The sequence below is a fragment of the Platichthys flesus genome, chromosome 10 (genome assembly GCF_949316205.1).
Source record: "Platichthys flesus chromosome 10, fPlaFle2.1, whole genome shotgun sequence".
Taxonomy (NCBI): Eukaryota; Metazoa; Chordata; class Actinopteri; order Pleuronectiformes; family Pleuronectidae; genus Platichthys; species Platichthys flesus.
In genome coordinates, this window is record NC_084954.1 from 26,086,243 (window position 1) to 26,106,836 (window position 20,594).

Below are 20,594 nucleotides of genomic sequence, written 5' to 3' on the forward strand. Positions count from 1 at the left end.
CATTATTCATCAGTTGTTGAGATATTTAACTAAGTAATTTTTTTAATGTAAAATTCTTTTGGCTATAGAGTGTATGTAGACAGGAATATGTGCATGTGAGAACAGTTGTTGGTTCGATTCAACCTTCTGGTTCATGTACTATGATTTCCAAATTGGCAGTGTTTGAATGGGATGCACTTTATAAGCAATTTATATATGATCATTATGAATGGGTGAATGTGACTAGAGGTGGGTAGCGCTTTCAGTTGCTGTTCTCAGTGATGTCTTTACATAAATACACATGCACTTACCATAGTACCTTAGCCAAGTACCTCGGCCTCTGAATACCCAGAAGACCTCCATATCCTACAGCAGAAGACATTTATTATGTTTCATTGACTCTCCTGTTAACTTCATTTCTTTCTCTACTTCAGCCTTCAGAGCATTCCACCTCTTCTGCTCCATTGATTGCAGGTCATTTTAAAGTCTCCTCTTCTCTACCTTTGATGCCATTATTGCTTTTTTGAACATCTTGGTGTAATGCCCACCATCATTCTCATAAGTTATTCTGTTAATTTTCTCCAGGAGCTGGTCAATCTGTTCCTGGTTGTTCACAAGGTTGTTGAAGACATGATATCGCCCATAGCAAACCTCAATGAACTCTCTGAGTTCTCCACTCTTTGAAATAAAGTTTTCAATAGTTTGTGTCTTCAGTTTGTCCCCATGTGTGAACAATACTAGTGGATATTTAGTTGACTCCTCACCAAAAGTACTTTGAATTATCTTGACAGTGTCTTTCTCCTCCTTGGTGAACCTGCCAAGTCTCAGAACCACCAGGAATGCATGAGGACCTGGAGCAGACAGAGAGATACATGTCTTGATCCTCTTCAATACTTTTGCACTGGGGGACGTGCTTCTTCATTACAATGAACTCACCAGTTTCAATCCTGAAATTAAACACCATGCACACACACAACTAAGGAGGAGCAGTGTGTAAATATGGAGCATGAAACCAGTTGGCAATATATGCTTTTGATGGTGGGTGTTGCTGTGTGTTTCTTATCTGCATGAAGTTTAGAGGGGGAGAATGTAAGCCAAGTTATTTTCTCCAATTGACAGATGCCATCCTAAATGCCTCACTCGCAGACAATTGCTAAATGCTAACCAAGCCGTTGATCAGGACTACCAAGTAGAGCCCATGTGTTGGAATTGCTGGTATCTTTCTCGGGACATTTACATATATAATATATATATATATAAATATTATTGTTTGTCTTTTAACTCAGCCTTCAAACAATGTAACCCCTGAATTGAGACACAATTTAAATAAGCGAGGTGTTGAGACGTGTAACAGCACATTGCTGGTTTGACTATTGGGGATTTGTTTACAACAAGAAAGAGTGCAGTCATAATTTATCATCAATAATTTAATAAATCTGCTGCAGTAGAAGACTCCAAAATAGATTTCCCAACGTTCCTGGTCACAGTTCTTGCTTACACACACCTACCACTCACTTGTTCTTATCTTCTCCATTAGTCCAATAACATTTCATTGTAAAAAAAAATTGCCAGACTGTCTACTGAGCCATTTCATGTTCTCTTTTTGAACATATATCTGTGAATCAATTAACAAAATCAATTAGCAAAATCACATATCTGATACATTTTAACTGACATGTTAAAGTGACATGGTAGCACATATGACATTTTTTATGATTTAGTAAGGAGAATAAGGTCAAAAGGAAGCTACGCAAGTCCACCACTAATTTCTACTAGAACAGAGCTGCCTCTTCTCTTCTGCGGTATCCTTGGGAACCAAGGTTGCGCCATGGGGCTGAATAGATCATAACAGAAGGAAGGTACAAAATATCTTTGAAAGAATGCACTGACATTCCTGGAGACAGAGTGCCCCCTACAGGTAGGACAGGGGTGTCCAAGCTACGGCCCTTGGGCAAACTGCGGCCCGCAATCCATTTTTAATTGGCCCGCAACAATGTCTTAAAATATAATATATAATAAAATATATAAAAAAAATGTTTGTTATTTTAAGTTTTAAGTGCAACAATGTAGTCGCACTTAAATGGCACTTACTTATAGCACTTTGTTTTGCTTTGTTTTTGAAGAAGTTTTACTTTCTTGATTCTTGTTGTTCTGTGTTTGTACCCTCGGGGTTGATGCACTTAAGGCCGACGCATGCTTCTGTGTTTTTAGAGACATGCATGAAGGGGTACGCTCAAGAGCCCCTAGCGTGCCCCTTCCGTGCCTGCGTGTGTTGCCCAATTTTTGTAACTATACGACAAAGCTACGCAAGCCTCACGCAGCCCGCAAGGCTGTGATTGGTCGGTTAACTACATCCTTTCCGGAGTCACATTTCTGGTTTCATGCCTCACAATAACGGCAGAAACCACGGAAGATTTAGAAGAACGAATATGGACCAAATAGAAGAACGTTTGGCAGAAGAGGTCCGAAATATGACCACTTGTATAACCCGTCATTGACGGTATACAAGGACACGCATATGGCCTGCAATTCAGGACATCTCAGCTAACGTCGGTTTGCAGGTCGATAAAGGTACGAAGCTGTGGAGAAAGATCAGGGACAAATTTGTCCTCCAGAAAAAGTAATAAAATAATAAACAGTCGATGTCGACTGCCACTCACAAAGAAGGCGTCTCTAAGGTCGTCTTTGACAAAAAACGTTACTCCACCTAGTGTTTTGGCGGTGGATTGCTTTGCTACACGCGTAACCCTTCGAAAACCATAAATTAAAACGAGTCCATCAACACAACTGCGTGAAAAGTTGCAGCCACAGTTGCAGAACCATGCGCCGGCCTTTATTGTAAGTCGCTTTGGATAAAGGCGTCACCTAAATGAAATGTAATGTAATAAAATGGACTCTATGGCCCACTGTATTGCACTTCTCAGCCCTGACTTGCCAGCTGTCCCTCAGAACTCCGCCACGTCCCTCAGAACGCTGCCACGCTGCCACATATGCCTTTTTCCACAGCTCAGATTTAAGGATGGCAGTACAACTGTTAAAAACATCCGTACAGCTAATCTGTCAATCTCCCAGATGAATGTGGTGATAATATATAATCTATTGATTCAATATTTCAAGAAAATCATTCAATCAAAATCCATTCTGGTGAGTTAATGCATGATTTTAATTACACAAGTATTCTACAGTCAAGAAACTGTTAAAGATACAGCATAGTACAAGCTGATAAGTTCTCTTCTAGTTCAGATAAATTATTTCAGATATTAAAAATGAGTAATTATGAGAGTTTAATAAGAAGACAAATAATCATTAACATTGTGTGATACTGTCCTTATTTCACATGGCAATGTTGAGAGACTTTCCCTGATAAAGCACCGCTGGTTGCTCATTCAGCTGCTCCCGCTGCCATTCCAATTGCCAAACCAATTGGACCTCCTACGACTCCAAGCAGACCTCCAACGGCAACACCACAGGCTGTTGCTATAATTATCACTCTAGCCGCAATAAATTCATTTTATCTTTCAGCTCAAGCTCTGGCTGCATACTCATATCTCATCTGCACCCTTCTCTCCTCCCGTTGCAACCCAGTCTCATCAGAAAACGTTCAGTGGCAACGTTGGTCCACTTGGAACGACATTACCATCTCACATTCTGGCCTCTCAGAGTGTGAGATGGTAACATTTTGTCAGCCCATTTTTTGCATTGGCGTGTTCTCACGTCACGTGACTCACAAGCTCCCGTCTGCTGAGAGGAAAACATGGCGGATATTCCTTGTTTTCTCAGATAAAAATATAGTTTTGTAACTTAGTTTGGGCATAAAAATACATTCTGACACCATTTCTAGCGAGAAATGTGTTCTTTGCTTCCACAGTCTTCAGCCAGTTCGTGCTTATGATGAATATTTTAATAGTTATCACGAATGTTTTTATCGTTGCTATGAGGGTTGCTATGATGCTGCCATGCCAGCACGGCGCAGCGTGCTGTTAAAATCACCGTCCCTGCGTGGTGTCCTTCAGTGATCGTGAATGTTATTCACGTTATATAATATTAATATTTGAGGCTAGATTACACCTCTAATGCGAAGGATCCTGCGAGACCGTTCATCCCGAAGGGGGACCGACTGCGCCACGGACGGACTGGGCGAGCGGAACTGACGTGTGGCTTTTAGTAAACAACCAGACCTTTAACTCTGGGCTGCGTAATAGCCACCGAGCGCTTGGAAGACAAATGTCATCTTCCTTCTGTCAGGTGAGTAGTTTATTGTTTTTAAAGATCGTTACGATCTAGGTTTACAGTCCGAGTGCTGAGACAGCAGATGCGGAGTCCGTTGATACACACAATGCTAATCTTCAGCTAATACGCCATTGTTAGCCACATGCTACAGCCCACCGTAGCCTGTGCTACCTGGGAGGTGAATACATGGTTGTTGAAACCAGTTCAAGACGCTTAGCTCATCATTGAGGGACGCTACAATATAAATATAAACATGAATTTGATTTATGAATGCTTTAGATTAATAAGGAGTGTATTTCTCTACCATTACTCCAAAATATCAGATCAATTTGGTTTAATGTATAGTATGCAATATGACAATAATGTTTCCATGTTATGGAGTTGCAATTCATTTTATAAAACAATTCCTATGTTCTGTTTTTTAATCAATGAGGATCCAAGTGAAGGTACAGGAGTTTCATTAACGTCAATAACTTGGACCGAACACTTTGTTTTGCTTGATGAAGAGCAGGAAGGGCAGCCTGGAGAGAAAGAGAAGCCGGGTTGAGCCCACTACCATCATCCACGTACCACGAGGAAGGTGAGGGAGAGAAATGATCCTAGCATTAAATAGGTACTTTTAAGTTACATACCAGAAACACCATTTTATATAATATGCCAAATATACATTTTTATAAAATCCCCAAAGTACGCTTGCTGACATACAAGTTAATATCACACTGAAAGAATTTTGATCAATCATGCTTCCCTGCTGTGATTGTTCAACTGGGAAAACAACTTTTTCCACAGGAAGGCAAGTCAATTTAAGGAATACATGTTCAAAGTTTTCCTCTGTTATGTATAATGATGACCCCCATCAAACATAATGTTAGCAATCTTTACACCTTTTAATTTATTCTGATTATTTCTGTCTACATGTGTGAATTTGCCTTCATTAGTTTCAGAAAAGAGCGATGATGTATCGGTCACGGGGCGGCAGCACGAGACTCCGCAAACTAGTCTGTAAGCAAAGTAGACGAAGGCATCAAGGTTGAGGCCTGCCATCATTGTTATTTTGCTTAAGGGACTGAATATGTATCATGTAGAAATATTAGCATTTCCCTTATATCTACCAAAACTGCTTGTTTCACAGACTGCAGTTTTGTTTTGGTCCGATGTGGTGTGCAAATACAACCGTATCGGCAATGGGTTGTGGGGCATTAACATTTGTAACTCTAATTTTGTTTTGACAGACTGTGAAAAGAACGTTGAGAACATCACCATTCTACAGGAAGACACAGTCCAGTAATGGGTGTCAGAAGTTCAGTAGTGAACGACAGGTACTGTGGAAAAATGTGTGTCATTGTTGTACAATGTCCTTTGACTCTGTTTACACAAGGTTAACACAAAAAGGTTTGATTGTAAACTGATATTGGTATGAATTCATGTTATTCTCCTCTTCACAAGAAATAAACAATCCAAATTACCTGCAGAACGCCCTTGATGGACGCTTCAGATGCATCGTCAGACTGGCGAGACAGCAAGATGCCAACTTTAATGGCAATTTATTTGTGTAACATTCTGTGACCAAATGTATAGATAACTTTTTGTAGATTGTAAAAAAAGATAACCCATTTATTAAAAAAAAACTACACTAGAATTACCGCACTGCGTTGTATGACTCCGCTAACCAGCGCAGTGTCCGTCTACATATTTCTACATATTTTCTCTCGTATAAATGACACTGTGTCGCTTGACAACTGAAACCATAAGATGAGGTCAGTGTGGCCTTGACCTTTTGACTTTAACACAAATACACAGTTAGACAATCCGAAAACATACAGTTATGCCAAAATATCTTTGGTTTCACATACTAGATGGCATAAGCAGAGACATCAACTCAGGAAAAATATTTCTGTAGAAAAGAAAGCCCTGTACACAAACGCACTATTGAGACGTTTTGTTTTTTATCATATATTCTCAGGAAGGACTGATGCATGTACTGAGACGGGACGTGAGGGCCTACTCTGCGTGCTCAGAGTTCAAGCCCAGCAGGCTGCAGCGGGCCTGACATATTCCGGAACAGCAGCACAGTCTTTGGATGACTCCTCTGAAGATGAAAACATGGCGAGGTACTTCTCCACTGATGAAGAACTGTGAGGGCTGTGATTAGCTACACTCTCTTGCTACAATGCTACTCTTGCTACTCCCTGGCAGCCTTAGGAAGGCATTAGCTTGCTGTTGGGTAGCTGTTAGCTTCAGCATTTTTAGATTTTAGCGGCCTGTCTGACGTTTATGTTTAAAAAAAAAAATCTGAGGGAACCATCTTCATAATTTAACACTATGGTTTGTTTGTGTGTCCTTCAGTTCTTCTCAAGAGAAGCAGTACAGGTGTGCCTCAGCTCCATGGTCCCTCCTGCAGCCTCCGCTCCGCCATGTCTCCATCACACCAAGCAGCAGACCTGGAGTGACAGACCTTTCTCCAGAGCTGCCCCCTCCCTCTGAAACCCTCCTCTCCAAAACACTATTCGTGGCGTTTTTAAAGTCTTATTTGCATGAGAATTGTTGATCATAACATTTCCAGCAGATGCCTTAATGTAATGTTTGTGAACAATAAATGACATTGATCATAACATATTGGTATTTCCTTGCACTTCTACACCATGATATTTTCAGATAAGATGCTGATTACATTAAAGCAGTGAATGCTCTGCTTTAAGCAACATAAACACACAATGATTCAATGGATCTGAAGTAGAATGGGCACATTACATTCTGTAGAGAATGCCTCAGTTATTGAAGTCAGAAAATACATTTCTTTATCTGAGGTTCCAGTCATTTATAGTCACAGGAAAGCACACAGGTCTGGTTGTCTAGGGACAACCATATCATATTGTTTAAGATGTGTAACATCAAGTTTGTGTATCAGTGCAAAATACATACCGTCATTAGTCAAGAGTTCACTCTTGTTTACACTAAATTTAGGTGACCCAGATGTTTCACAATGCAATCTGATAAGGTCTTATGAGAAACATTCTTAACATTAAAGAAATGATCAGCAGCCTGACTTATTCAAACACATTAATACTACAATGAATGAGGCAGGGGTTATCTATCAGAAATCAACTATATCGTCACATTAGGTTTCTCTTGAGCTCATTGAAATGACCTTCACATTCAACTCACTGTCACCTGAACCATACTGTTGTTTCTGTATCTACAGTGACTTTTAGGAAAACATGTATAAAGCAATGTATAAACAATAATACATCTTATTTATATAGAGCTTTTCAAGAAGTGCAAGTACTTCACTGAGGGACAGGTCATACAAACAATATATATGTCATAAATCCATGTGATGGGACAGCCTCACACTTGAATGTAAACCAATTTTAGAACACATTTGCTTATACTGGAGATCTTTTAAATTAATGTCCCAGAAATGATTTCTGATAGATAACCCCTGCCTCATTCATTGTAGTATTAATGTGTTTGAATAAGTCAGGCTGCTGATTACCAGCTACTGATTTGAGTCAAACATCTATTGTTATCCTCTGTGTTCATTTCTTTAATGTTAAGAATGTTTCTCATAAGACCTTATCAGATTGCATTGTGAAACATCTGGGTCACCTAAATTTAGTGTAAACAAGAGTGAACTCTTGACTAATGACGGTATGTATTTTGCACTGATACACAAACTTGATGTTACACATCTTAAACAATATGATATGGTTGTCCCTAGACAACCAGACCTGTGTGCTTTCCTGTGACTATAAATGACTGGAACCTCAGATAAAGAAATGTATTTTCTGACTTCAATAACTGAGGCATTCTCTACAGAATGTAATGTGCCCATTCTACTTCAGATCCATTGAATCATTGTGTGTTTATGTTGCTTAAAGCAGAGCATTCACTGCTTTAATGTAATCAGCATCTTATCTGAAAATATCATGGTGTAGAAGTGCAAGGAAATACCAATATGTTATGATCAATGTCATTTATTGTTCACAAACATTACATTAAGGCATCTGCTGGAAATGTTATGATCAACAATTCTCATGCAAATAAGACTTTAAAAACGCCACGAATAGTGTTTTGGAGAGGAGGGTTTCAGAGGGAGGGGGCAGCTCTGGAGAAAGGTCTGTCACTCCAGGTCTGCTGCTTGGTGTGATGGAGACATGGCGGAGCGGAGGCTGCAGGAGGGACCATGGAGCTGAGGCACACCTGTACTGCTTCTCTTGAGAAGAACTGAAGGACACACAAACAAACCATAGTGTTAAATTATGAAGATGGTTCCCTCAGATTTTTTTTTTTAAACATAAACGTCAGACAGGCCGCTAAAATCTAAAAATGCTGAAGCTAACAGCTACCCAACAGCAAGCTAATGCCTTCCTAAGGCTGCCAGGGAGTAGCAAGAGTAGCATTGTAGCAAGAGAGTGTAGCTAATCACAGCCCTCACAGTTCTTCATCAGTGGAGAAGTACCTCGCCATGTTTTCATCTTCAGAGGAGTCATCCAAAGACTGTGCTGCTGTTCCGGAATATGTCAGGCCCGCTGCAGCCTGCTGGGCTTGAACTATGAGCACGCAGAGTAGGCCCTCACGTCCCGTCTCAATACATGCATCAGTCCTTCCTGAGAATATATGATAAAAAACAAAACGTCTCAATAGTGCGTTTGTGTACAGGGCTTTCTTTTCTACAGAAATATTTTTCCTGAGTTGATGTCTCTGCTTATGCCATCTAGTATGTGAAACCAAAGATATTTTGGCATAACTGTATGTTTTCGGATTGTCTAACTGTGTATTTGTGTTAAAGTCAAAAGGTCAAGGCCACACTGACCTCATCTTATGGTTTCAGTTGTCAAGAGACACAGTGTCATTTATACGAGAGAAAATATGTAGAAATATGTAGACGGACACTGCGCTGGTTAGCGGAGTCATACAACGCAGTGCGGTAATTCTAGTGTAGTTTTTTTTTAATAAATGGGTTATCTTTTTTTACAATCTACAAAAAGTTATCTATACATTTGGTCACAGAATGTTACACAAATAAATTGCCATTAAAGTTGGCATCTTGCTGTCTCGCCAGTCTGACGATGCATCTGAAGCGTCCATCAAGGGCGTTCTGCAGGTAATTTGGATTGTTTGTTTCTTGTGAAGAGGAGAATAACATGAATTCATACCAATATCAGTTTACAATCAAACCTTTTTGTGTTAACCTTGTGTAAACAGAGTCAAAGGACATTGTACAACAATGACACACATTTTTCCACAGTACCTGTCGTTCACTACTGAACTTCTGACACCCATTACTGGACTGTGTCTTCCTGTAGAATGGTGATGTTCTCAACGTTCTTTTCACAGTCTGTCAAAACAAAATTAGAGTTACAAATGTTAATGCCCCACAACCCATTGCCGATACGGTTGTATTTGCACACCACATCGGACCAAAACAAAACTGCAGTCTGTGAAACAAGCAGTTTTGGTAGATATAAGGGAAATGCTAATATTTCTACATGATACATATTCAGTCCCTTAAGCAAAATAACAATGATGGCAGGCCTCAACCTTGATGCCTTCGTCTACTTTGCTTACAGACTAGTTTGCGGAGTCTCGTGCTGCCGCCCCGTGACCGATACATCATCGCTCTTTTCTGAAACTAATGAAGGCAAATTCACACATGTAGACAGAAATAATCAGAATAAATTAAAAGGTGTAAAGATTGCTAACATTATGTTTGATGGGGGTCATCATTATACATAACAGAGGAAAACTTTGAACATGTATTCCTTAAATTGACTTGCCTTCCTGTGGAAAAAGTTGTTTTCCCAGTTGAACAATCACAGCAGGGAAGCATGATTGATCAAAATTCTTTCAGTGTGATATTAACTTGTATGTCAGCAAGCGTACTTTGGGGATTTTATAAAAATGTATATTTGGCATATTATATAAAATGGTGTTTCTGGTATGTAACTTAAAAGTACCTCTTTAATGGTAGGATCATTTCTCTCCCTCACCTTCCTCGTGGTACGTGGATGATGGTAGTGGGCTCAACCCGGCTTCTCTTTCTCTCCAGGCTGCCCTTCCTGCTCTTGACGTTAATGAAACTCCTGTACCTTCACTTGGATCCTCATTGATTAAAAAACAGAACATAGGAATTGTTTTATTAAATGAATTGCAACTCCATAACATGGAAACATTATTGTCATATTGCATACTATACATTAAACCAAATTGATCTGATATTTTGGAGTAATGGTAGAGAAATACACTCCTTATTAATCTAAAGCATTCATAAATCAAATTCATGTTTATATTTATATTGTAGCGTCCCTCAATGATGAGCTAAGCGTCTTGAACTGGTTTCAACAACCATGTATTCACCTCCCAGGTAGCACAGGCTACGGTGGGCTGTAGCATGTGGCTAACAATGGCGTATTAGCTGAAGATTAGCATTGTGTGTATCAACGGACTCCGCATCTGCTGTCTCAGCACTCGGACTGTAAACCTAGATCGTAACGATCTTTAAAAACAATAAACTACTCACCTGACAGAAGGAAGATGACATTGTTTGTCTTCCAAGCGCTCGGTGGCTATTACGCAGCCCAGAGTTAAAGGTCTGGCTGTTTACTAAAAGCCACACGTCAGTTCCGCTCACCCAGTCCGTCCGTGGCGCAGTCGGTCCCCCTTCGGGATGAACGGTCTCGCAGGATCCTTCGCATTAGAGGTGTAATCTAGCCTCAAATATTAATATTATATAACGTGAATAACATTCACGATCACTGAAGGACACCACGCAGGGACGGTGATTTTAACAGCACGCTGCGCCGTGCTGGCATGGCTGCGTCATAGCAACCCTCATAGCAACGATAAAAACATTCGTGATAACTATTAAAATATTTATCATAAGCACGAACTGACTGAAGACTGTGGAAGCAAAGAACACATTTCTCGCTAGAAATGGTGTCAGAATGTATTTTTATGCCCAAACTAAGTTACAAAACTATATTTTTATCTGAGAAAACAAGGAATATCCACCATGTTTTCCTCTCCGCAGACGGGCGCTTGTGAGTCATGTGACGTGAGAACACGCCAATGCAAAACAATGGGCTGACAAAATGTTACCATCTCACACTCTGAGAGGCCAGATTGTGAGATGGTAATGTCGTTCCAAGTGGACCAACGTTGCCACTGAACGTTTTCTGATGAGACTGGGTTGCCCTTTGGTAGGCCCTCTCAGTTCATCCAACTCTTTCTGCTTTTGTGCTTCCATTTCCTTTAGGAGTCCTTCTTTCTCCTTCTCGATGGCTTCCTCTGCTCTCATGAACATTTCATTGGTGTAGTATTTTCAACTGTGAGCCATTGTCATCTTCTCAATTTTGTCCAGGAGTATATTGGTTTGTACAGGGTTTTTGATTTCGTTGTTAAAGACATGGTATTGACCGTAACAATTCCGGATGAGTATTTGCAGGTCGGTACTCTCTGGAATATAGCCCTCTATGGTTTGCTTCCTTAGCTGGTCTCCATGAGTGAACAACACCATAGTGTATTTGGCAACATCTTCACCAAAAGTGGTTTTTCATCTTAATTGTGTCTTGGTCCTCCTGGGTAAATCATCCAAGCTGAAGAACCACAAGAAAAGCATGAGCAGACAATGAAATTCACATCTTGATCCTTTTCAATACTTCCTCTTTGGTAAAATTATAGTAAAATAGTCCCGGCGTGTCAATATTACGTACCTCCTTGGTCTTGTCAGAACATGTTAGCACATTGAGGCTTATGGTTAGAGTGTATGTGTCCAAGCAACTCCGATGAAGAAAGAAATAATTTTATATTAAGTTTTCGTGGAAAATCGTTTTGAAAAATTAAAATTTATTTAGTCCATAACACACTACATCAATAAAACTAAATAGTAGTAACTCAAGATTGATTTAGGACCTTTTGTTAAGATTTTTCTCTCAATTCTCAAGAATCAAGGATAAACTCAACCTCAAGTGAGAGTTGGGACCAGAGGTGGGGCCAAGTGAATACTGATTGGATCCTTGGATGGGTAGGATGACAGTAGCTTTATCTTATAAATAAATAATAAGGAAATTAACTGATTGAATGATCATAATTTCAAACCTGACTAAATTTGATCTTAAAATTATGGAATAATTATGGAGAAAATAATGAAAATTATAACTAATATTGTTATGTTGTTGTCATAGCCAAAATTGAAAGATACTAAAGTTCTAATCTACTGCCATCGAAGACTAAGAAAGCCAGGTGTGACTCAATCATTTATGTTTATGGTTTTCTGTCTCGTTCTGTTTTCTTTTTCCTGTTTTATTTTGTAGCCTCGCTTTCACTGTGTCTTCTTCCAGCTTCTCGGTGTCTCACTTCCTGTCTTTGATTGTCAACTTTAATCCTCATGTGTTTCACCTGTGTGTAATTGCTCCTGCCTTCCTTCTGTGTATTTAAGCCTCTGTTTCTCTTTGTCTGGTGTCGGGTTGTTAGTTGATTCTCAACACGTCGTGAGATTTGGTTTGTCTGTTCCTGCTGTCCCGACCAGCTTCTACTGCTTCCTTGTTCCTTGTTCTCCATGCGCTTTGTCGCCAGTGTTACTTGTGTTAGTGTTCCTGTTTTGTTTTTGTCTTGTTTAAAGCCTTTTTTATGTTAAATACCTTTTTGTTTGCAACCTCTGCATCCTGGGTCCATCTCCTCCCTCAAACCGTAACACCACGAAAGGATCTTTAAATATAAATGTTTAACTCCAGACAATCCATATCGTCAAATGCCACAGTCAAACAATAAAGCAAATAAAACCAATACATTTAGACTATGTATTTAGAATAATTTTTTTTAGGAAACATTTTAATGCATATCCCGACCATCAGGGGGAAGGTAACCTCAGTTAAGACCCACGGGAGTGTAGCCAACCTCCCTGGACGTGGATGCATCAGGAAAATTGATGACTAAATGAAGAGACGGATAATATGAATGGTAACCAAAGAGTCCAGAACAACTTCCAAAGAGATTAGAGGTGAACTCCAAGGTCAAGGTCCATCAGTCTCAGATCGCACCATCCGTCGCTATTTGAGGCACAGTGGACTTCATGAGAGACAACCGTGGAGGACACCACTGTTGAAAGCAAATATTAAAAGACGAGACTGGAATTTGCCAAAATGCATATTGACAAGCCAGAAAGCTTCGGGGAGAATGTCCTTTGGGCAAAACTGGAGCTTTTTGGCAAGTCAAATCAGCTACATGTTTACAGACGCAAAAATTAAGCATTCAAAGAAAAGAACACTGTACCTACTGTGAAACATGGAGGAGGCTCGGGTATATCTGGCACAGGGTGTCTTGAATATGTGCAGGGTACAATGAAATATCAAGACTACACTCTAAAAAGTGGGACTGGGGTTAATTAATATTTAATAAATAAATAATAGTAACCTTTATATAATAAAAATGACTTTGTGCAGTTTTGAATCAAAGTGAGCTGAATTCAACAAATAAGATTTTTTTATTAATTGAATTTTACTCATTTGTGACAGAGTAAAATCAGCTCTGAATTGCTTAGTAGAATTTAATTGTAATTTTTAGGAAAGTCAAAAGTTCCAGATATTTGATCAATTTTACTCATTGTAAGGCCTTAGGTTTTAATAATGTTACACTTCCGCCAAAGGCATTTTGAGCCACATCAGTTGTGATCTGCCGCATATTACAGGGACTGCCGTTTTCTTTTCAATTATTTGTGATGTGTAACCAAGTTGCTGCAGCAGTTAAAAATTGTTTTGCGGTATTGAGTTATCAAACATGTAGAGGTGCAACATGGTCTAATGAAACGGTTCGTAAGATTTCTTATGAAAAGTTATGTACACATTTCAAGAGTCATGAGGCTGGGGACACGTGACCTATGCAGGCGTACTTGTCATTGTGTGAATTTCGTGGACGACTCTGCATCGATGCCACTTCTGTCTGCGTCAGAGTCTCTGTCGGAGTGTGTTCCCTCCTCACTCCCCCTCTCACCTGCGCTTACTTCATACTTGTACAATATACACCATCACTTATCACAATTTATTAGGAAAAGAACAGGACTGATGTTTACTTTCTTTGTTTGAGATCAGTTCTAAGTTTGAGTGATTAAAAACATCAGAGGAGCATGAGAGAGAGAGAGAGGTGAGCACATGATTCAGTGTGTGTTGGAGCACCTGGTCTGATGGATCTGATTCGACACCTTCGACAGGAGAACTCTGATTGGCTGCTGGCATTTTGACCACTTGGCTTCAACTCAGCTCAGCCTCTTTCATCTGCATCTGAGGTAAGTGATGTATCACTCTATATGGAGGTTTAGCCAGCATGCTAACTTATATACTTCAGACTCATAATTTAAGTTTAAAATTAAAATAGTGTAACATGATAAGTTAGCTGCTGTTACCTGCTGCTGCTTAATGTGTAAATACTGTTGCTGGCTTGCCTTGTGTTTTCTGCTAGTTATATTTGATCCCAGTGGTATTCTTGTCATTATATATTGGCATTTAAATGAATGAGTGAGAAGCTAGCTGATGCTAATTAGCATTAGCTCGCCTCGGTAGAGCAGGCCAGTGTGAAAAACCAAGGACTATTTTCGCATCTAAGTCGGCGAACTAAGGGTTCAACAATACCCGACGTCAGTGTGGGTGGTTAATGAAACAGTACAGGCGGGCTTGGTGAATTTTATTTAGTTTCTGCGGAGTTTGAGAAATAGTTGGCCGGGAAGCTAAGCTAACGCACACATTTCATTAGCCACGTAGCTCCCTTCACCGGAGGTTTCTGCTGTGTGAGTGGGCGTGCGAGAGAGAGGGAGCCTGTCCCGTTGAATACACGTTACTCCCCCAGATGCATGCCAAGTTTCAGCGCCGTGCTGAGGAAAGCAAGCTAGCCCCAAGGTCTGTTGGTTTTGCATATTTAGCTCTTACATACAAAATGTATGTTTTGTGTTAGGTGGCTTCTTGCTTTTAAAAATGTTGAAGAATAATATGTACACTTGTAATATTTTAGGCTTTAAAGCTGGTTTCATAATTTGTCTTCTAGATTGAGGACGAGTTTCAAAGAATCACAAGGGTGCACCTGGAATCAAAGTTCATGTCCAAGCTGGATGAATATACTCCCAAGCTTCTGAACCTCTTCCAGTCAAAGGGAGGAACCATGGGGTTGAGGTTGCAGGCTATTCTACTCAAGGTATCCTTCAATTAGTATAATATTTGCTGATATTTTATTTTAGGCATTTTGAGATTAAACTGCTGGTTTCATTTGCTTATTACTTAAATCTACAGGAGGAAATGTTTGTCTGGGATTCTCTACAATAAGAATATTAAATAACTGCATACCTTTTGAAGTATACAATCAACGGCAACTTTATTAGATACTGAATTTTTCAAGTTTATAATCAGTTGTTGTTGACATTGTTGGAAAAATGTACATTCAATTATATGTTGATTAATTAGGTCAGAGGTGTGTGGTGCTCTATTGAGCTGCATTGATCTAAAAGTTGTTTCTAATTCTTTGTAGTCCATTTAGATTCATGTGGGGGTCAGGAAAAGACGGTCTGCTGTGATCATTCACAAATAAGGTGCTACATATGTGTGTTTACATCTAGACTGTATGTCCCTCCTGTATCTTATCTGGTTCACAACACCAGCTTAAACCAGAAAAGGGGGGGAAACAGTCTGGCTCTGTCCAAAGGTGACACAATTTGCCTGCCAACATATCTAAAGCTCACTGAATAACATTTTATGTCATGTTTGTTTAATCCATAAAAAAAGCAAGCTCTAAAATGTTGACTATGATTCTTAAACCATGAACTTGAATAGTGTTTATTTTTGTCATTTCAGGCTCCAAGCAATCCTAGCATCAACGTATCCAGAGATGTTGTCATTCGTTGTTTGATTGTTTACCTCGGGGAATCAACAGATCAAATCTTAAAAGAGTATGATGTAAGTTGAAGAACACATCAAATATAAAGATGGTGATCACTATTTATTTCATCTCTCCCCCTTTGTATGTCTTGGGAAGGTCAAAATACAATCACAAGTAACTCCCAGTAATTCTTTGCAAGCTACTAAGGTTTGTGAAGTCATGCAGGTAATCATTGTGCATTGTACATTTGTTTTCCATTAGGGAATTTTAAAGTACTAAATCCTCCCCATCCATCTGTTTCACCAGCTGGCAGAATTCAAAAGTTATCAGTAACTTATTGTCTTTATAATGTAGCCCTAAACGTTCCTAGCTAGGAGTTTCTTCCTAAGAACTATTCACAAAGCAGTTGAGAGAGACCTTTATAGAGATACAGAAGGAGCAGGGTTGATTCAGTTGCTGTGGTCGACTTCAAGAATCAATAATGAGCTAACAGTGCTTTATAAAGATTGGTTGACATGTGACCAACCTTTGTAAGTCAATGTAAAATAAGATAAATATCAAAACATGCGTATCCATTGATTTCATTTTAGAATTGAATTTACAAATATCTACAGTTCAGATCATCATCTCTGGTGTCATTGAATTTGTATAATTTGTTGGTCAGCTGGTTTAATCCTTTTAAAGTTATCTGGGATGGCAATATACTTTTGCAATAACATGATCTCAGATTTTTTTTTTATAAATGGTTAAATAGGCTTTGACAGCCCATTTCAATAGATTTTATTGTCCAAAGGGTTTGATGCACTTGGGGAAATGTTCAATTAGGACATTCACATTTGGCTGTATAGTCTGAGAAACAATATTTTTGCTCTTTCAGGATGCTGATGAAGACAGTGTGTCGCAGGATCTTGCTGACCAAAAGATGAAGATCTTCAAGATTAAAACGTCAGAGGGTGTCGAAAATGTTGGAATTGTGGTGGAAAGCGTAACAGTTCTGATTGGACTGACAAATTTTCCAAGGGCTTGCTCCATGCTCGTTGGACTGACATATGCAGTGAATCTTGCCTATCCTAAGGAGCTCAGGTACAGTTTCGAAGCCTTCCAGAAACTCTTCCTGGAACTGGATTGTTCAAAGCTGTCCCCAAAAGTGAACAGCCTCAAGAACAAGCTACTAGATAAAAAATGAAGGGAAGTTTGTTAGGTCAATGGCAAAACATCAACAGTTTCTCCTTTCATTTGAAAGGGTCCCTCTTCAAGTTTAATGTTTTTTAACTTCTTTTTATGTTTTGCTTCAAAGCTTTGTTAAATCTTACAGTTTCTGTGTTGAGAGATTGTCCTTACTCAACCATATTCATTTGAGGGGAGGGGCATTATGTTTTTTACGATGCAACGGTTCTTAAACTTTGTCCACTGTGCACACTAGGGATGCAAATTTGAAATTTTTTACTGAGAAATTTTACCAGTGAAAAAGTATCCAAGACCTTATCCTAGAGAAACTTGAAGAAGAGGGACCCTTTCAAAATGAAGGGAAGTTTGTTAGGTCAATGGCAAAACAGCAAAAGTTTTGACATTGACAAAACAAATCTCCTTTCATTTGAAAGGGTCCCTATTCAAGTTTAACGTTACTTGTTATGTTTTGCTTCAAGGCTTTGTTAAATCCCACAGTTTCTGTGTTGAGGGATTGTCCTTACCCAACCATATTCATTTGAGGGGAGGGCATTATGTTTTTTTACCATGCAACTGTTCTTAAACTTTGTCCACTGTGCACACTAGGGATGCAAATTTTAAATTTTTACTGAGAAATTTTAAGTGAGTCCAATTTCAGCAGTGAAAAAAGTATCCAAGACCTTATCCTAGAGAAACTTGAAGAAAAGGGACCATTTCAAAATGGAGGGAAGTTTTTTAGGTCAATGGCAAAACATCAACAGTTTAGACATTGACAAAACAAATCTCCTTTCATTTGAATGGGTCCCTATTCAAGTTTAACGTTACTTGTTATGTTTTGCTTCAAGGCTTTGTTAAATCCCACAGTTTCTGTGTTGAGAGATTGTCCTTACCCAACCATACTCATTTGAGGGGAGGGGCATTATGTTTTTTACCATGCAACTGTTCTTAAACTTTGTCCACTGTGAACACTAGGGATACAAATTAGAATTTTTTTACTGAGAAATTTTAAGTGAGTCCAATTTTTGCAGTGAAAAAGTATCCAAGACCTTATCCCAGATTAGCGGTATAAATTGTATCCCTATTGTACATATACATGTTTTGCATAATGTTTTTCTCTAGATTTTATTGTATTTTTGCATTTGCACTTAAAAAATGTTGAATGAACATGTTTAAGCAAAGTTGCACAAATAAATGTTTTTTATCTGCTGTTCTTGTTATGCATGGTGATCTGTTGATCCTACTGAAGTAAATTGTGCCATCATAAGTAATGGTATTGAATGGATTAGACATAGACAAATTATGGCAACAAAGTGACATCCAATATTATTGAATATATTGATTTAAAGTATTGTGAAGCAATTTAATACTTGAATTAAATTTACGTAGATATAAATAAGAATACCAGTGTAATTGTGTTGAACAATATGCTAAAATTAGTTGATATAGTTTATATTAAGTGAATCCAAATCATTTATATCCCGATATTTAGTAAGGTTATACAAATTTTATTCAGTAAATATAAATAAAAATTCACGAAATATTCAGTAAATATAAATAAATTTACACCAGATTTTCAGTAAAAATTAATAAATTTTCACAGTTTATTCAGTAAATATAAATACATTTACACCAGATTTTCAGTAAATATTAATCAATTTACAGCAGATTTTAAGTTAATATAAATACATTTACACCAGATTTTCAGTAAAAATGAATCAATTTCCACCGAATATTCAGTAAATGTTGATCAATTTCCAACAGATTTTCAGTAAATATTAATCAACTTACAGAAGATTTTAAGTAAATATAAATAAATTTACAGCAGATTATCAGTAAGAATGTATCAATTTCCACCGAATATTCAGTAAATGTAAAACATTTTACAGCAGATTTTCAGTAAATATAAATCAATTTACAGCAAATTTTCAGTTAATATAAATACATTTCCACTGGAAGTTCAGTAAATATAAATCATTTTTTATGTTTAAATGTAGTTAAATTATTCAATACTTTTTAATCAAAGTTGTAGTAATTAAAATCTACTCAATTATATCACTTGTCACTTTGTTGCCACAATTTTTTTGAGTAACCATTGGTCACATTTTTTAGGGTGTATCAAGGCATTATGGAGTAAAATGTACTGCCCAGTGTCAGAAAGCTTGGTCTCAGTTGCATGTCATGGGTCCTCCAACAGGATAAAGACCCAAAGCACACAGCTAAAAACACCCAAGAATGATTTAGAGCAAAACATTGGACTATTCTGATGTGTCCATCTATAAGCCCTGATCCAAATCCTATTGAACATCTGTGAAAGGAGCTGAAACATGCAGTCTGGAGAAGACAACCTTCAAACCTGAGACAGCTGGAGCAGTTTACTCACAAGGAGTGGGCCAGAATACCTGTTGACAGTTGCAGAAGTCTCATTGAGAGTTACAGAAATCGCTTGATTGCATTGACTGCCTCAAAGGTTGTGCAACAAAATATTAAGATAAGGGTACCATCATTTTTGTCCAGGCCATTTTCATTAGTTTGTTTTTCTAAATAATTCTTTTGAACCACAATTCAATAGCAATGTCTGATTTTCTTTAGTTATTTTCAGTCCATTTTTATTTATTATTACTTTTGTCAGTTTCAAGTTATTTCAGTGACCATTGTGGGGTTTTCTTTGGAAGGGTACTGTCGTGTATTCGTTAGAGTAAAACATGTTGACATATGCTTAAAACATAATGATAGGCTTACACTTATGGTGCTTGCCCTCTGGACACTCAGACATTCTCAGAGAGTCCACCAGATGTTTGTCTTATTTACTCTTTACCTTTTGGAGATGACTTTTGACCTAGGGAATCGTCTCTGACCAGCTAATGGATGGGTTCAGAAGGAATGTTCTTGACCAGTGTGTCTTCATGTTCGGACACAAAAACGTGCCCTTATTTAGTCAGAAATCCCATGTGGGATGTGTTTTACCTGAAGTCATGGGTGGAACCAAACTCCCTATATAACTGTGTGTTAGACCCCCGCACGTCAGATTTCACTATTGGCTGTGTGTCTCCGGGTATCTAGATGCCCGTCCCGACCTGTAATTTCTTGTAATAAACTCTGTTACACTGAAACTACTGGGTCCTCGGAATCCTTCCTTCATCATCAACAACTTCTACAACATCATCAACCTCTCGGCTGCATCAAATATACGATAGTACCAACAATTTTGTCCATGTCTGTATATATATGTATATTATCCATGCTGCTGTACGACATGAGTCAACTGATAAGCATATTGTATCATCTTATCGATGCTGTAAAGTGTAGATGTGTTAATTTTCATTGAATGCTCTATCAAAGTATTATGTCTTACATTTTGT

The 20,594-nt window shown here is 38.5% G+C and overlaps 1 protein-coding gene, 1 long non-coding RNA gene and 1 pseudogene across 2 annotated transcripts; 1 reads left to right on the top strand and 2 right to left on the bottom strand.

Annotated features, from left to right (window-relative positions):
- Positions 1–345: 345 nt before the first annotated feature.
- LOC133961517 (GTPase IMAP family member 9-like) lies at positions 346–1,513 on the bottom strand. Its single transcript, XM_062396644.1, is given in 2 exon segments — positions 346–872; positions 1,495–1,513. Coding segments are annotated over 2 exon segments (546 nt in total).
- Positions 1,514–3,307: 1,794 nt separating this feature from the next.
- On the bottom strand, positions 3,308–14,441 carry LOC133961518 (GTPase IMAP family member 2-like; annotated as a pseudogene).
- Positions 4,848–6,639, top strand: LOC133962225 (uncharacterized). Its single transcript, XR_009922092.1, has 3 exons — positions 4,848–5,528; positions 6,173–6,320; positions 6,556–6,639. It is a non-coding gene; the product is annotated as an uncharacterized LOC133962225 (long non-coding RNA).
- Positions 14,442–20,594: the final 6,153 nt, after the last annotated feature.